At 47.6% G+C, this 18,194-nt stretch overlaps 1 protein-coding gene across 1 annotated transcript in view; it reads left to right on the top strand.

Moving 5' to 3' along the window:
• The window catches only part of LOC134969747 (uncharacterized), a 56,609-nt gene extending 38,700 nt beyond the window's left edge, over positions 1 to 17,909 (top strand). Inside the window, exons 2-4 of the mRNA XM_063945899.1 lie at positions 14,306 to 14,893; positions 15,075 to 15,771; positions 17,828 to 17,909. Of these exons, the coding sequence (XP_063801969.1) occupies positions 14,327 to 14,893; positions 15,075 to 15,461 (954 nt within the window). The 5' untranslated portion in view covers positions 14,306 to 14,326 and the 3' untranslated portion in view covers positions 15,462 to 15,771; positions 17,828 to 17,909. The remainder of the gene's footprint in view (positions 1 to 14,305; positions 14,894 to 15,074; positions 15,772 to 17,827) is intronic.
• Positions 17,910 to 18,194: the final 285 nt, after the last annotated feature.

Here is an 18,194-nt window from a genome sequence, read left to right as displayed (position 1 = left end):
GAGTAGAAGGTCAACAGGCCTGATGATAACATAGCTTCTGTACTAATAAGGGAGAAGGTTATTTGTATCCTACGGAGTATAAATATATAATATTGTGTAACCCGAGACACTCTTCACATGCAGAATCCAATTATAGAGTGGGAGTACTTACTTATTGTAATAGTTGTCACCTCTCACATATAGGGGCAGGTGTCCTTCACATCAGGGACGTGCAGTGAGGGGAGGCAGTGCCTCCCCTGTCATTCTCCCATCATTAATGATTACAATAATATAAAGAAAATACTTATGACACATATTCTGTGTCCTTTGTATATGCTTTATATTACTGTAATGATTTGTACATTTTAAAACAGGTTGAAATTGGTTTTGGAGGCACCGAGAGCGGTGCCTCCTGTGGATAATGTTAAAGGTCTGGAAGTGGGGGGCGGGCAGGGGTGGCGGCCAAGTAGAAGGCTGTAAAAGCCCATTCCAAAAAGCATGAGAAGCGGCACCAGTGTGAGTGCCTCAGTGACAGGGGCGTGCTTTCAGCACATATGAAAGCACGCCCCTGTCACTGCTGCAGATATGATTGGGCACCAGAATTTAGGCCCACCCTGTGGACCAGCCTACCGATCACCGATCATCCCCGGCCTGCGGCTTTTCTCCCAACTCTCCATTCCTGGTGGACTCTGCTCCCCTGACTGCGCGGCTGCTGAATTGACACTACTACCCCCCTGCTCATCACTTCCGCCCGCAGGAGCCGCTCATCACCGACCCCACCCCCCCACTCATCACTCTTTTTCGCCGCTCATCACCCCCAGCCGGCGCTGCTCACTACCCATCACATCCCCCCCCCCCCTCATCACCCTCTGCTCGCCGCTTATCACCCCCAGCCCCTGTCCCCGCCGGCGCCGCTCACTACTCATCACATCACATCCCCCCCCGCTCATCACCCTCTTCTCGCCAGCACCACTCACTGATCATCACCCGCCCTCCCCCCGCTCATCGCCCTCATTTCACTACTCATCCCCCAGCCCCTGCCGCTCATCACATCACCGCCCTCATCACCAACAGACCCCCCCCTCCGTTCATCACAGCTACTCATTGCCATTACTCATCACCCCCCCTCATCTCTGCTCATAACAGCTGCTCACTGCTCCCCCTCTCCTCGTCACCCCCAAGCCCCCCCCCACTCATCACAGCTGCTCATTGCTATTACTCATCACCCCCCCCCGCTCACCGCTGCTCATAACATCTGCTCACTAATCAATACCCCCATTCCCATCCGCTTACCGCCGCTCACTGCTCATCATCCCCCTCCCGCTCATCACCCCCAGCTCAGCGCCGCTCACTGCTCACTCCCCTCCCCCCCCCCACTGCCGCCCGCCGTTCACCTGTCAGCTGGAGCGAAGGCAGGAGAAGTTGCAGAGTCTTGGCCGCAACATCTGGCAATATGTGAGAGACCACAGCCGCTATTGACAGGTGAGTAGCTTGTAAACTCCCAAACACCCCCCACCCTGTTTTGCCGATCTATTTTTTTGCTGATGGGTGCCCTGACATTACGTCGCCGCGGCTGCACACGCAACAGACCAGGAAGCTGTGAGCTGGGGGAGGAACCGCGAGCCGAGGAATTTACGGCCCGTTGCTCCACCCCCAGCTCACAGTCAGCCTCCTGGTCTCTAGGTCATTGGGCAGCTGGGGAAGCTGTAGTGCCGGGCCATGCCCTGCTGCCTCTCTCTCCCTAGTCCCTACTGTATGCCCTTGCTGTTCCTCCCTCTGTCACTCTCCCTGTGCCTTTGTCCCAGCTGTCACTTTCCATGTCCCTCAGTCAATCTCCCTGTCCCTACTGTCACTTTCCCTGTCCCTCTCTCTGTCACTTTCCCTGTCCCTATGTCCCTGCTGTCACTTTCCATGTCCCTCAGTCAATCTCCCTGTCCCTACTGTCACTTTCCCTGTCCCTCTCTCTGTCACTTTCCCTGTCCCTATGTCCCTGCTGTCACTTTCCCTGAATTTTTTCTCATTCCATGTGGCATAACGTGAATGTCGGCTCATTCAGTGTGCTTCAAGGTGAATTTCGGCTCATTCAATGTGCTACAAGGTGAATTTCGGCTCATTCAGTGTGCTACAATGTGAATTTCGGCTCATTCAGTGTGCTACAATGTGAATTTCGGCTCATTCAGTGTGCTACAATGTGAATTTCAACTCATTCAGTGTGCTACAATGTGACTGTCGGCTCATTCAGTGTGCTACAATGTGACTGTCGGCTCATTCAGTGTGCTACAATGTGACTGTCGGCTCATTCAGTGTGCTACAATGTGAATTTCGGCTCATTCAGTGTGCTACAATGTGACTGTCGGCTCATTCAGTGTGCTACAATGTGAATGTCGGCTCATTCAGTGTGCTACAAGGTGAATTTCGGCTCATTCAGTGTGCTACAAAGTAACTGTCGGCTCATTCAGTGTGCTGCAATGTGAATTTCGGCTCATTCAGTGTGCTACAATGTGAGATTCAGCTCATTCAGTGTGCTACAAGGTGAATTTCGGCTCATTCAGTGTGCTACAATGTGAATGTCGGCTCATTCAGTGTGCTACAATGTGAATGTCGGCTCATACAGTGTGCTACAATGTGACTGTCGGCTCATTCAGTGTGCTACAATGTGACTGTCGGCTCATTCAGTGTGCTATAATGTGACTGTCGGCTCATTCAGTGTGCTACAATGTGACTGTCGGCTCATTCAGTGTGCTATAATGTGACTGTCGGCTCATTCAGTGTGCTACAATGTGACTGTCGGCTCATTCATTGTGCTATAATGTGACTGTCGGCTCATTCAGTGTGCTACAATGTGACTGTCGGCTCATTCAGTGTGCTATAATGTGACTGTCGGCTCATTCAGTGTGCTACAAGGCGACTGTCGGCTCATTCAGTGTGCTACAAGGTGAATTTCGGCTCATTCAGTGCGGTATAATGTGAAATGGGCACCAGTACTAGACAGTATAAGGGGTCCTACTATTGCGGTGTCTAAGGCGTATATGGTGTGGTAAACTACACTGAAGGACACGCCCCCTTGCGAGTGGCCACGCCCCCTTATCCAGAGCGCACATAATTACAACCTTCACTCTTCCATATCCACATTTCAAAATTCCACTTCTATCACTGTGAGGGATGGTATCAAAATCCTGGCGCTTGAGAGGACGACGGTCAGAATACCGACAGCGTCATCCCGATGTACAGGATCCCGACAACTGTTAGGGTAAAGCCCTAACTCCAATCTCCAACCCCCCCCCCCCCAACCCTCACTGCCTGCAGCCTGTTCCTAAACTGCGCCAGGTAGAGCCCACTCCTAAACTGGTACTGCTGGCCAGGGATGACTCTGCTTGTCTCCAGCCTCCAGCACAAGCAGCAGTTGTCCTGGCAGACCTGCTGCTGCTGGCGGAGAATGGCGATGAGCAGATTCTGTCCCCATGCTGCCCAAAAGGAGGCTCCAGAATCTGCCCCCTACTGCTGTAGTGCAGGTAGAAGGAGACACGAGCACAGGAGGCACAGCCAGGGGTGGTGATGACATGATATAGTGCTATGGATTGTATGAGGAAGGGGGCTTCAAATCGGTGTGTTGCTTAGGGCCCCATGAGGTCTAAACTCACCTCTGGCAGCGGCCGTAGCGGTGGCTTTAGTGGGCATGCCTCACCAGCCACTGACCTCACTGCACGCCACTGCTTCACATGTATCTCCACAATAAAAATATGTGGATCATCTCTCACTTATAGTGTCAAATGTACTTACTAATAATTGGATCAGTAAGTTACCCCTGATAAAGCTAATTACTTACCTTTTACATAAGCTATTTACTAATACCGTGTAGCCGTAATGGCCGCTAAACCCCGTGCACGTGCTACGCACTTCGTACGCTATTTGCGTACAAAGACCTCACACGTGGTACGCAAGTTATGTACACACGCTGCGCTGGGTGTACGGAATACACACAGCGAGCGTACACTCAGACAGTAACCTTTATAAACTTTAAACACAGAATATGCTTACACTGTAAACCTTAATACCGTGGTACTATAATGGTGTAACACTGAACCTTTGTGAGTATGCAAGCTGTTTGAGCAATTGAGATGCTCTGAAACCCTTAGCACTTATATGGTGAATCACACAAACACTTGTTAAGGTTCCAACACCTTACCAGATGAGTTTTAGTAAGTAAAAGGGAAAAGAATACAGATTACAGTTTATAGACTACAAACCTAACATTAATAACTAAACAGAATAACTAAATAGAAATATACACAATAGCGAACGATCGTAACACAGATACATATAATAAACACAAAGAGAATAAAATGGCAAACACTTAAAGGATAACAAGATGAGAACGAATTGCATACACACAGAGTAATGAAATGGCCACAGAGAAAACTTACACACTTGGGAATAAATCGCATGCGCTATCTGATAACCAGCTCTCAGTCATCACGGGGAAAACCTTGTGGAGAGAAGTGAGAGCTGGTCTGGCTATGGGGGTCTTTATATACACAGCATACTGTACACTACAAAGGGCTCTACAATCTCATTGTTCATTGGACACAGGAATGTCCCTCTGCATTATAACCAAAGGTCATAGGTGGATTCGAACAGGTGGGCTGTGACTATTTCAAACTGCTCAGATGGGAGGAATCCTCAGGATTCCCGCCGCATGGATAATGAACTGCAAATACTGTAAATGTCCATAAACTTCTTTTAAATATAACTATACGCAGGAGCGACTAATCTCTTCCTAACCAACACCGGAATGTTTCTAATAAAATACTCTTCAGTTAGGTACTAGACACCACTGTTCAACCTTTGTCAGACCCTTCGTATCATGCAAAGAGGAATCCCTATGTTCACGAACCATTTACACTAAACATACTTGCAGACATTATTAAGGGGATTAATATCTACAAAACACACTATAAAGGTTAACTATGCTATAAACGAGTCGCCCTCTACAAGCTCATAAACTCTACCGTAAATACGCATATACCGCGCGTAATCGCCGGAGCGAGTGTATGCAATTTGCGGACATGTGCACGTACAGCAGATTGAATGCACGAGCAGCGGGCATGTGCATGGGGTTAGTATATGGCAATGTGAAGCATGATATTTTTTGACTTTGACACCCCCCACATATAGTGTCAGATGTCACTCATATGTAGTTCCACAATACGTGTCGGTCAATCATCTCATCATCTCTCACCTATAGTGTCAGATGAACAGTACTTCTACCTCTCACCTATAGTGTCAGATGTACAGTACTTCTACCTCTCACTTATAGTGTCAGATGAACAGTACTTCTACCTCTCACTTATAGTGTCAGATGAACAGTACTTCTACCTCTCACTTATAGTGTCAGATGAACAGTACTTCTACCTCTCACCTATAGTGTCAGATGTACAGTACTTCTACCTCTCACCTATAGTGTCAGATGAACAGTACTTCTACCTCTCACCTATAGTGTCAGATGTACAGTACTTCTACCTCTCACTTATAGTGTCAGATGAACAGTACTTCTACCTCTCACCTATAGTGTCAGATGTACAGTACTTCTACCTCTCACTTATAGTGTCAGGTATTGATTTGTTGATGAATAATCTGACATATAATAGATAATAAATAATAATGTCACCAATAATTTATTTCCTTGACTATCATCAAATTCTTTTGTAAGATTCTGCAATTGATGTTTCCCGTATGTACTAGATTTGATTCTTCTGGGTCTCTCACCCAACGGTGTCAGACTCTATAATATTATAATATCAGAGGAGATAAATGTATACTCTTCCCTTTCACCCACAGAAAGTTCCTTTCTCCTACTCATATAGATAGTGGATACTTATTTAGATAGATACCTTATTTTGGCTTTATTATATGTGTGTTATATATATAATTGAGTCTCCCCGTTGGGGCCTTTCGTCCAGGCAGTGATTGTTTAATAATAATTATATTTATATGTACCGGTAGTTATGAGCATATATAATTAATTAGAGTGTGACTCAATTATTATATACATATATCTGATATGCTTATTTGTTCAAGTGGGCTACCATCCAGTTGTACGCATAATATATATGTATAGTATAGGTTGGACCTTATATTTATTATTATAGTGAGTGATACCTTCTGCACAGTGACAGTATGTTTTCCTGACTTCCGTTGTGTTTTTTGTCCATTGTTTTGTGTAATTCACAGTTTTGTTATGTTCACGCAATATATGTATATGTTTTTAGAATATTTCGCATAAGTTACTCCAGAAGACATGAAATAGAACATGTCATTACATATTTTAAAGAAATGAAATAAAAGTTAATTTTTATTTAAATTTAAGCTTGTGCACCAGAAACAGATCCTTTCCTTTTTCCTCCCTTACCTTAAATGTACAAAAAATTTGCTAAGTTTCAAAAAAAAATTGTGTGTTTTTCATGACTTTTTAAAAAAAAAAAATTGTATCTTTTTTATTTTAATCGAAAATGTGATAATTATCGCTCTACTTTTTGGTCGTTTTATCGCATTTCAAACAAATGAAATGAAGTGCGCGTGGTCTGTTTCAGAGCCGGACATGCGCAGTGAGTTCCATGGTGGTGTTCAGCACATACCGGACCTACAGCAGAATAGAATAGCTACTTTACTATGGGGACACCTATTGGAAAACTGAAAGGGGAGGAACTTTTACAAAGACAATTTGATTGGTTATTCTAATGACTGTTATAAAGATGTTACTAAGATGAAATTCCACTGGTCTAAGCTGCTGTCCTCCCTTTGGCAGTGGCTCTCCCGGAGACTCGCACAGCAGTCAGTCACTATTGTTAGTGCCAGTGTCCCAACGCGCCGCATTACAGGGAAGAAGATGCACTCATTAAACTTCAGCTCCCAGCAGCCCTAAGGGGCGGAATGCTTCGGCGCTAAGGGCTGCTGGGAGCTGTAGTTTATTCAGTGCGTCTACTTCCTTGTGATGCGGCACGTTGGGACACTGGTGCTAACAATTGTGACTGGCTGGCAGAACTGAGTGACTGGCTGAATCAATGTAAAAGGTGAGAGTGCTGTGCAGTGTCAGTGAGAGGGCTGTGCAGTGTCAGTGACACTGCACACAGGCCCGGCATTAGCCGCTCAGCTAAGGGATGCAGTGCAGGGAGGCATCAGGAAGGAGCGGTGTTCTCCCTTCTCTGCATCCCTGTGCTGAGCTGCTGCTGCTATCCCTGCTGCTGCTGCTGCCGGCTGCTGTCACACATGCAGCGGTGCAGGCAGCACAAAACCTCCTCTCCCAGTCGGTGCCGGCAGCAAAAAGCCTCCTATCCCCCTCCCCTGTGTGACATTCAGTGGTCGGCCGGGAGCCAAAGGGGTGGGGCTAGACGGGAATAAGGGGCGGAGCTAGACGGGACCATGCTGCAGCAGCAGGAGGATGAGCTGCTACAGCTTCGGCCAGCCAGACTTCAGTAGTTAAGTGTCTGGAAAGAGAGAGTGTGTGTGTGTGTGTGTGTGTGTGTGTGTGTGTGTGTGTGTGTGTGTGTGTGTGTGTGTGTGTGTGTGTATAAAAAATGTCTGTGTATACTGTATATATGTGTGACTGTGTATGTGTGTAATGTATGTACAGTATGTATGTATGTGTGCGTTTGTGTATATATATATGTGTGTGTGTGTGTGTGTGTGTGTGTGTGTGTGTGTATGTGTGACTGCGGCATAATGTGTGTGAGCGTCACTGGTAGAGGAGACATTACGTGTATAAGCGTCACTGGTACAGGGGGTGTTACGTGTGTAAGCTGCACTGGTACAGGGAGCGTTACGTGTGTAAGTGGCACTGCTACAGGGGGCGTTACGTGTGAAAGCGTCACTGGTACAGGGGGCATTACGTGTGTAAGCGTCACTGGTAGAGGGGGCGCTACATGTGTAAGCGTCACTGGTACAGGGGGCGCTACGTGTGTAAGCGTCACTGGTACAGGGGACATTACGTGTGTAAGCATTACTGGTACAGGGGGGGGCATTATGTGTGTAAGCATCACTGGTACAGGGGGGGGCATTACGTGTGTAAACGTCACTGGTACATGGGGCATTACGTGTGTAGGCAGCACTGGTACAGGGGGCGCTACGTGTGTAAGCGGCACTGGTACAGGGGGCGCTACGTGTGTAAGCATCACTGGTACAGAGGGGGCGTTACGTGTGTAAACATCACTGGTACAGGGGGCGCTACGTGTGTAAGCGGCACTGCTACAGGGGGCGTTACGTGTGTAAGCATCGCTGAAACAGGGGGGCATTACATGTGTAAGCGTCACTGGTACAGGAGGCGTTACGTGAATAAGCGTCACTGCTACAGGGGTGTTTCTTGTGTTAGCGTCACTGGCACAGGGGTCGTTACATGTGTAAGCGTCTCTGGTACAGGGGGGCATTACATGTGTAAGCGTCTCTGGTACAGGGGGCATTACATGTGTAAGCGTCTCTACTACATGGGGTATTATGGGTGTAATTCTGAGTTGATCGCAGCAGGAACTTTGTTAGCAAATGGGCAAAACCATGGCCCTCATTCCGAGTTGTTTGCAGCGGATAATCGCATCGCAAATGGCAGGATAACCACAAACTGCGCATGCACAAAAGCGGAAATACGCATGCGCAAAGGTAGCGATACGACACTTGTGCAGAATTACTACAAAGAAAACTGCTCGTAATACACAAACGAAAGCGGGGAGTGACGGAGGCGTGGCAGAGGCACGGCTTCGCAATCCTACGAAATGGGCGTGAAAGTGGGCGGCTAGTGTGGGAGTATGCATCCAGCAGTAGGCGTGTGTTTGGCAAAAATGCGTATCCTATGTTAAAAGTACATTACAAATGTTCGCTATCTTCACGCAGCAGAAGAGTGAGTCTGCAGCTACTCAGCACTTGCGAGTTGCGAAGTACTGTTACAAGCAGGCCCGGCGCTAGCCGCTCAGCAAGGGATGCAATGCAGGCAGGCGCCGGGCAGGAGAGGCGCCTTCACTGCTCTGCATCCCAGCTGAAGCGCCGTCCTGTCCCCCCTGCTGCTGCTGCGCCTGCCCTGTCACACTGACAGGCAACCGCAGCAGCGCCGGCAGCATGACTCCTTCTCCTCTGTCCCCTGTGACAGGGAGAGGAGTGTTTTCTGTCTGACTAAAGGGGGCGGAGCTACACGGACCAAGAGGCGGAGCTACACTGACCAAGGGGGCGGAGCTACACGGACCAGGCTAGCAGACTGTGGAAGATCTGGCCAGCAAGATTGTGGTAAGGGTATGTAAAGAGTGTGAGAGAGAAAGTGTGTGTGTGTGTGTGTGTGTGTGTGTTTGTATTTAAAAAGTGAACGCTGTCCGCCGTAATGTGTAAAAAGGGGACTCTGTCCGCCGTAATGTGTAAAAAGGGAAGCGCTGTCCGCCGTAATGTGCAAAAAGTGGACGCTGTCCGCCGTATTGTGTAAAAAGGGGTGCACTGTCCGCTGTAATGTGTAAAAAGGGGGGCGCTGTCCGCCGTAATGTGTAAAAAGGGGACTCTGTCCGCCGTAATGTGTAAAAAGGGGAGCGCTGTCCGCCGTAATGTGTAAAAAGGGGAGCGCTGTCCACCGTAATGTGTAAAAAGGGGAGCGCTGTCCACCGTAATGTGTAAAAAGGGGACGCTGTCTGCCGTAATGTGTAAAAGGGGGGCGCTGTCTGCCGTAATGTGTAAAAAGCGGAATCTGTCGGCCATAATGTGTAAAAGGGGCTCTACCTGGTGTAGTGGCGCTACTGTGCGGCATAGTTTGAATAATGGAGACTACTATAATATGTAATATGAATTGGTATTATTTTGTGGCCACACCCCTTCCCCGCAAAGCCACGCCCCTATATTTTTTGTGCGCGCCTGCAGCGCGCACTGCCCCTATTGTACATGCAGGTGTGTGTGTGTGTGTGTGTGTGTGTGTGTGTGTGTGTAGGGGGGTGCCGATTCCCTCTCTTGCACACAGCGGTAAAATGTCTAGTTACGGCACTGTCTGTGTGCAGGGCCGTAACTAGCGCTGCACAGAGTGAGTGTGGCAAGAGAGTTCACATCCATAGGCTTACACGGATCTCCTGCAGCTCAGGGGCCCAAGAGGCCATGGTAACCCCCCGGCCCTACATGTAAAGTATGGGAGGGCGCAAATTTATATTTTGCAGTAGGGCGCCGAACACCCTAGCACCGGCCCTGGTTACAAGTGTGTGTCTGCTCTAATTAGCAATTGATTAGCAACTGAATTCACCTGTTGAGCATTTACTTGCAAAACACTGCTCTTACAAAATAATACAAGCAGCAATTATATGACCACTTCATATTTGTATTGTTAGCACAAACAAATCTGACACACTCACAAATAATACACTGTATTTTTTGTACCAATAAAAATTAACTGATGTTAAATGCATGTTTTAATCATGCTTGCCTACCTGACCCTCTCCATGAGAGAGAAAATGCTCTGTTCCTGGACTTTCCTGGTAATGTATGATTGCCATCACCTGTGGTGAAACACCTTTCTTATCAATGAACTAGCTCACCACAGGTGATGGCAATCATACATTACCCAGAAAGTCCAGGAACAGAGCATTGTCTCCCTCATGGAGAGGGTCAGGTATGCAAGTATGGACTAAACTAACTTATAAACTACATCAGCTAAATCTTCTCAACATAGACATATTCCTTTGTACATACCAAATAACATGAGCACCATAATGCAGCCTAGATTTAATGTGACTTAATATTTGTTTTGGGTTTTTTTTAAGAATATGTGTCCATATCCAATACTATGGCACGTTGCCCCTAGTAACCCAAGTTTTTTTTGTTTAATTTTTTGTATATGTTAAATTAAGTGTTGTGCAAGGCATACAGATTTCAAATTACACTATGCAATGTTTATCTTAATATTCTGATTGTTCCCTTGTTCCACAAATGTCAGTATGCCATGTTCAAGTTTCCAGGGCACAGTTTTCATGAGTGCATAACCTTTAATAAAACACACAAACAATTGTAAAGTAATTTTTTTTTACTTCAAATAAAGTTCAAAATCAACAACACAACATGGCTACAAATGAGCATCACATACAGAGTTGGACATAGAAGCAAGCAGATGGCAATGGGCAAATGCACATAGCAGAACCCAGTACTATGGTAACCCCTTATTCTGCCAGAATTTGATATTTTCAATTAAGTAAGTGAACCCTCAGCCAGACTAAACTTCTAGGGGAACTGAGGTAGATTCCGGAACAAACACACAAACACAAACATACACAGCACGCTAGGAAGAGGAAGATGGCTCAGGTGTAGGCACAAATAACTCACAGACTACAATTTAAAGAAAACATTTCACTTTGAGGGAGTTCTACATTCTGGCCACACAAGCCAAAATAAAAAAAATACATTGAGGCAACATGTAAAACATGGGTGCTGCCCATCTGGAGAGACATCACTTTCTCTTTTTTTCCCCGCCTGATGATGTTCTTCTTGGCTTGGTCTGCGGAGCGACCTTCGAGGGCCCTGCCCAGTGAGATGTTCTTCCTGGGCAGGGGGAGGGGAGGGAGCCGATGTGGCTGGCTCTCTCCCACTGTGGGCAAGGGAGACAGCGATGTCCTGTAGCCCTTGCCAAATGGAATTGGCAAGTTCATGGAAGGAGGAGGCGAGTTGATCTTGTCCCTGCCTGATCTCTGCCAGACCTTGGCAGAGTTGAGCTACACCTTGCTCCACACTGGTTCTGTGCTCAGTGAGCCGGACAGGTATCTGGCTTACCTCCTGGAACATCCTGTCCTGAAAAGCATTCAGGCTCTCACCATACCTGGCTATTTCAGTCAGGATTTCCGTGATAGCAGAGGGTTGGGTGGGGGGGCCAGTTGGAATCTGGATGGGTGGGATTTGTGGTCCCACACTGCCAGACACACTAGGTCCCTCCGCCTCAGCCTCAGCCACATAACCCTCCTGTGACTCTACCTGCTCACCCCCCTGTGCTGTGTTATGTGCAAAGCAAATAGAAGAATGAGTGGAAAAAGAGTAGATAAAAACAAATTAGACTTTTGTATCAAAAAAAATAAAAAATATGTGTGTAAACTTACCTGGCAAGTCAAGTGCATGGAGTATTTCAGGCAGGTCCGTGTCCATATAAGACACCCCAACCCCCTCCCCGTAGCTCACACAGTCCATCGCTATCTCCTCCAGATCTGTGTAGTCCACAGTGGCAGCTGGTCCTCCCCCTGTTGCCCTCGAGGCATTCCACTCCGCATACCTCTTGCCCTTCAGGCGGGATTTGAAGTCGGCCCAACTACATATGTGGTGAAAAACAGGGGCAAGGTAGTGTTAAATTTTGGAAACCTGCTTTAATATATAGTACACATGCTATGCATTTGGTTGCTATAGGCAACATCACATCTAAGTTACGTTTTTATAATACTTGGCACAGAAAATGGACTGGCAATATACACTTACCGTCTTCGAACTTCCTGCGACGTGCGGACTATTGAGCCGACTTCATTAATAGAATTAGTGATGTCCCTCCAAATTCTGTCTTTGGTTGCAGCACCCATGTTTTTGGGTCCTCGATGTATTTTTTGCATGGCCTGTGTGACCAAAATCCGTAACTCCCTCTTAGTGAAGGCGGGCTGTCTTTTTTTCTGGAAGTAGCCTGTGAGTTATCATCCTGACCTTCATCACCATCTTCCTCTTCACTAGCTGCTTGTGTAGTCTGTGTTTGAGCTGCTAGTCCAGAATCACCCTCAGTTTCCCCACTAGCTATGTCTGGCAGGGGATTCACTCCTAACTCCTGGGTAGCAGAAGGAGCTTGTATAGTACTGGGTCCTGGTATTTCTGAGTCAGCATTTGCAAAATCAAGCATCTGCCTCAGAAGTGCTAATCTTCTCTGTGTTAGTGCTGCCATCTGCTTCTGCACCTCGTCCATCTCTGCTGCCATCTGCTCACGAGTATCCATGTTGCTGGTAGCATGTGTGTATGCACGAGTGTTCAGGTATTTATAGCTGCTTGCGTTTTCCGGTGCGGAATTCCGCGCAGGTGTATATTATGCTAATTGGTCCAGTAATTGCTGCACTGGCTATATGAACGCCTTGCATGCAGCCTGTGTGTGGGTGTATGCTGAAAATTACTGAAGCACGGTGGACATTTCTGAGTGAGCACATTTCAGTGAGTTTTGAGAGTATTTTATATTGTTTCAGTACAATTTTTTAAGGCAATATTCTCCTTTTCATGTATGTTGTGTAAGATTGTTGTATCCAATAGTTTTAATTAGTTTAAAAAGTATTTATTTTATAGATATGTGAAGACTAATATGTTTATGATGTGAAGTCATATTTGAATGATGTGTGTGTTTGTGTGTTTGTTTGTGTGTGTGTGTGTGTGTGTGTGTGTGTGTGTCCGCATGTGCGAATCACCGCCCATGAGAACTATACAAACTGTCCTGCACATCAATGTACACATATCAATAAAGTTGATTACAGATGACACTATACATTTCCAACCAATCACATGCAACCACAAACTATAAATATAAGCCCATATATGGAAACGCCATTGCCATGATGCGCGCAGCAGTATTCACACGCCGCGAGCTGCGCGTCCTGGTGGCAGTGATGGACCGCCGCGTAGGCCTCGCAGGGCCCTTTGTCCCAAAAAGGGTGAAGCGCGAGGCCTACGCGGAGGTCTGCCGCTTATTGCGGACACGCGTCCGCAGCCGGAGGACCGTAATCCAATTGGAAAGGCGATGGAGCGACCTCTGCAGGCGTACGCCGGACCAGTTGGCGGAGCTCCGCCAGCAAATCCGTACCCTACGTAGTCGCAGTAAGTAAAATATTACAGTAAATAACAGATTTTTAGCATAAACTTTGCATACTTTCACTAAGTGAGAGTGTGAAAATTAGCACACTTACAATAAACTTGTAGAATAAACATGAGTGTGTGTGAGTAGGGCAAGCAGTACTGACTGTGTAGCAAGGTGCTTCTGAAAAAGTGCATGTTGTTGTACAGAGTTGCTACACAGGCTGTCAACTGAACCCAATTACTTGCTCAGTGAGGTAATTTTAATAAGGTGGAAGTTTTTTTAGAACTGGTGATGTTGCCTATAGCAACCAATCAGATTCAATCTATTATATTCTAGAAGCATCTTAATAAATGTTACATATAATCTGTTTGGTTGCTATGGGCAACATCACCAGTTTAAAAAAAAACAAAAAAAAAAACTATTAATGTTACCCCTGTGTCTTTAACATGGGACAGAACAGAATAATAGAAAAATGCTGTTGTTAGAAATTTTCATGCTACAACCAAAATATTACATATGTCATTCTAGGATGAACACAACAGCAAGCTGATGCTGCTGCTGCTGGGAGCCCCGACCAGTCCCCTTCTGAGCCCCCCTCCCCTTCTGTCACCCATTCCCCCTCTCCTTCCCAGTCCCCTTCTCAGCCCCCCTCCCCTTCTGTCGCCCAATCCCCCTCTCCTTCCCAGTCCCCTTCTCAGCCCCCCTCCCCTTCTGTCACCCAATCCCCCTCTCCTTTCCAGTCCCCTTCTCAGCCCCCTCCCCTTCTCTTTACCAATACCCCTCTCTGTCCCCCTCCACCTCTGTAGGACAAACCACCACTCCACCCACCTCACTCTCTCTTTCCCATTCCCCCTCTCTGGCCCCCTCCCCCTCTGTGAACCGAAACCCACCTCTCCACCACCCTCCCCCTCTCAATCTGACCCACCATCTGTACCAAGCTCCCCCTTCCAGCCTCTTTCCCCCAGCCAACCTCCTTGCCCCATCCAGACTCCTTCCCCATCCAGCCTCCTTCCCCCATCCAGCCTCCTTCCCCCATCCAGCCACCATCCCCACCTTTGGAATGGGCAGCAGAGGCCCCGGAGGCACTTCTGGGAGGTGCTCAAGTGGCACAGGACGGTAAGTTGACACTCATTTACATTTAATTTGGTTGCTATGGGCAACATCACCAGATTCAAAAATAGATAAACCTATTAACGTTACCCGTGTGTCTTTAACATGGGACAGAACAGAGTAATAGAAAAATGCTGTTGTTAGAAATTTTCATGCTACAACCAAAATATTACATATGTCATTCTAGGACGAACACAACAGCAAGCTGCTGCTGCTGCTGCTGGGAGCCCCGACCAGTCCCCTTCTGAGCCCCCCTCCCCTTCTGTCACCCATTCCCTCTCTACTTCCCAGTCCCCTTCTCAGCCCCCCTCCCCTTCTGTCGCCCAATCCCCCTCTCCTTTCCATGTCCCCTTCTCAGCCCCCCTCCCCTTCTGTCGCCCAATCCCCCTCTCCTTCCCAGTCCCCTTCTCAGCCCCCCTCCCCTTCTGTCGCCCAATCCCCCTCTCCTTCCCAGTCCCCTTCTCAGCCCCCCTCCCCTTCTGTCGCCCAATCCCCCTCTCCTTCCCAGTCCCCTTCTCAGCCCCCTCCCCTTCTCTTTACCAATACCCCTCTCTGTCCCCCTCCACCTCTGTAGGACAAACCACCACTCCACCCACCTCACCCTCTCTTTCCCATTCCCCCTCTCTGGCCCCCTCCCCCTCTGTGACCTAACCCACCTCTCCACCACCCTCCCCCTCTCAATCTGACCCACCCTCTGTACCAAGCTCCCCCTTCCAGCCTCTTTCCCCCAGCCAACCTCCTTGCCCCATCCAGACACCTTCCCCCATCCAGCCTCCTTCCCCCATCCAGCCTCCTTCCCGCATCCAGCCACCATCCCCACCTTTGGAATGGGCAGCAGAGGCCCCCGGAGGCACTTCTGGGAGGTGCTCAAGTGGCACAGGACAGTAAGTTGACACTCATTTACATTTAATTTGGTTGCTATGGGCAACATCACCAGATTCAAAAATAGATAAAACTATTAATGTTACCCCTGTGTCTTTAACATGGGACAGAACAGAGTAATAGAAAAATGCTGTTGTTAGAAATTTTCATGCTACAACCAAAATATTACATATGTCATTCTAGGACGAACACAACAGCAAGCTGATGCTGCTGCTGGGAGCCACGACCAGTCCCCTTCTGAGCCCCCCTCCCCTTCTGTCACCCATTCCCCCTCTCCTTCCCAGTCCCCTTCTCAGCCCCCCTCCCCTTCTGTCGCCCAATCCCCCTCTCCTTCCCAGTCCCCTTCTCAGCCCCCCTCCCCTTCTGTCGCCCAATCCCCCTCTCCTTCCCAGTCCCCTTCTCAGCCCCCCTCCCCTTCTGTCGCCCAATCCCCCTCTCCTTCCCAGTCCCCTTCTCAGCCCCCCTCCCCTTCTGTCGCCCAATCCCCCTCTCCTTCCCAGTCCCCTTCTCAGCCCCCCTCCCCTTCTGTCGCCCAATCCCCCTCTCCTTCCCAGTCCCCTTCTCAGCCCCCCTCCCCTTCTCTTTACCAATACCCCTCTCTGTCCCTCTCCACCTCTGTAGGACAAACCACCACTCCGCCCACCTCACCCTCTCTTTCCCATTCCCCCTCTCTGGCCCCCTCCCCCTCTGTGACCCAACCCACCTCTCCGCCACCCTCCCCCTCTCAATCTGACCCACCCTCTTTACCAAGCTCCCCCTTCCAGCCTCTTTCCCGCAGCCAGCCTCCTTCCCCCATCCAGACTCCTTCCCCCATCCAGCCTCCTTCCCCCATCCAGCCACCATCCCCACCTTCGGAATGGGCAGCAGAGGCCCCGGAGGCACTTATGGGAGGTGCTCAAGTGTCACAGGACAGTAAATTGACACTCATTTACATTTAATTTGTTACCGAATTTAACTTCACATTCTAATAAATGCAGTGTTGTACTGGGGTAAATCTTTTGCCAAGGTAAAATGTTTGTCTTCTTCATCATGGTATGGATGTTGCATTTACATTTGTGTGAGGAACATTAGATGTACAGTGTCTACATCTGCAATGTTGAGGATGCCCACTCTAGGTCGACACTCATTATGTCGACAGGGTTGCCCAGGACAACAGGGTTTGTATGTGCAACATTATCTGCTAAACAGTTAGACATGAGTGGAGTGTAGTATGTTGTTGGACTTTTACACTTGTGGTTGGGTATTCCAATATTTGCACATTGAATTTGTATGCTTTACTTTGTTAGGCTGGCTAAGGACACAGTGATTTGTGTTGTGAAATTTACACTAAAAAATAAAGAACATTTAATTTAAAAACAGGTTTGACCTTATGTAGTAAGTAAGGCAGGCTTTCAGGGAGTGTGGGTATGCTAGGATATGTTGTCCTTCTGAAGATGTTGATATGCAGTGTGATGATGCAGGGCCAACCCCAAAAATTATAAGTCGGCTTCACTCCAGATGTGAATGAATGCCAACATGGTGTTACATTTACTAAGATGGTAGTTATCTTTAAGATGGGATGTTGCCCATAGCAACCAATAAGATTATACTTGTAATTTTTGTGGCCTCTTCTACAAGATAATATGTTGAATTTGATTGGTTGCTATGGTCAACGTCCCATCTTAAATAGAACTCCCATATTAATAACTGTACCCCATGGTGTGGTACACTTTATAAAAAAATAATTGTTAAAAACAAACATTGCTGAGCAGGCTTGTGTGTTGTTCTGCTACTGATTTATCCTTAAAACAGACATGATGTAGTCACTTAGGCATTAAAGCAGGCCTGTCCAAACTGCGGCCCTCCAGCTGCTGAGAAACTACACATCCCAGCATGCCCTGACTCAGTTTTGCAATCTCTGACCCCAAAACTGTGTCTTGGCATGCTGTTATATGTAGTTTCACAACAGCTGGAGGGCCTCAGTTTGGACATGACTGCATTAAAGTGTCCTTTGTGCCTTGCTAGTATAATAGGTAATGTGAGTAAGTTAGTAATGTTTTCTTTGACTCTTCTTTTCAGATGCTGCAGTTGGAGATCCCACCAGTTTGCCGGCACTGTTACTACGCCTAAAAGGCAATTTAAGGGCCGTCATTGCTGACATCGAGGCCATAGAAAAATTTTTTTAAGTTTATAATTTTAATTTGGTTCACATTTTAATTTCTTTAAAAAAAATTAAAAAAAATTAAAAAATTGTTGAATTTAAGCGGGTGTTGTGTTTATTTATGCTATAAAGGAACAGCAGATTGGCGTGCAGAAATTGGTGACCTTAAACAGTTCACACATCTTATGGGCCCTACTCACTGGCCGACCCGCCGCCGAGCTGCCCGACGGCGGATACGGCCGACGAGCGACCCGGCGGCGGGGGGGCAGTGACGGGGGGAGTGAA

The sequence above is a fragment of the Pseudophryne corroboree genome, chromosome 11 (assembly GCF_028390025.1).
Source record: "Pseudophryne corroboree isolate aPseCor3 chromosome 11, aPseCor3.hap2, whole genome shotgun sequence".
NCBI classification, from domain to species: domain Eukaryota; kingdom Metazoa; phylum Chordata; class Amphibia; order Anura; family Myobatrachidae; genus Pseudophryne; species Pseudophryne corroboree.
The sequence above is the reverse complement of the archived record's forward strand: the minus strand, read 5'-3'. Positions and strand labels throughout refer to the sequence as shown.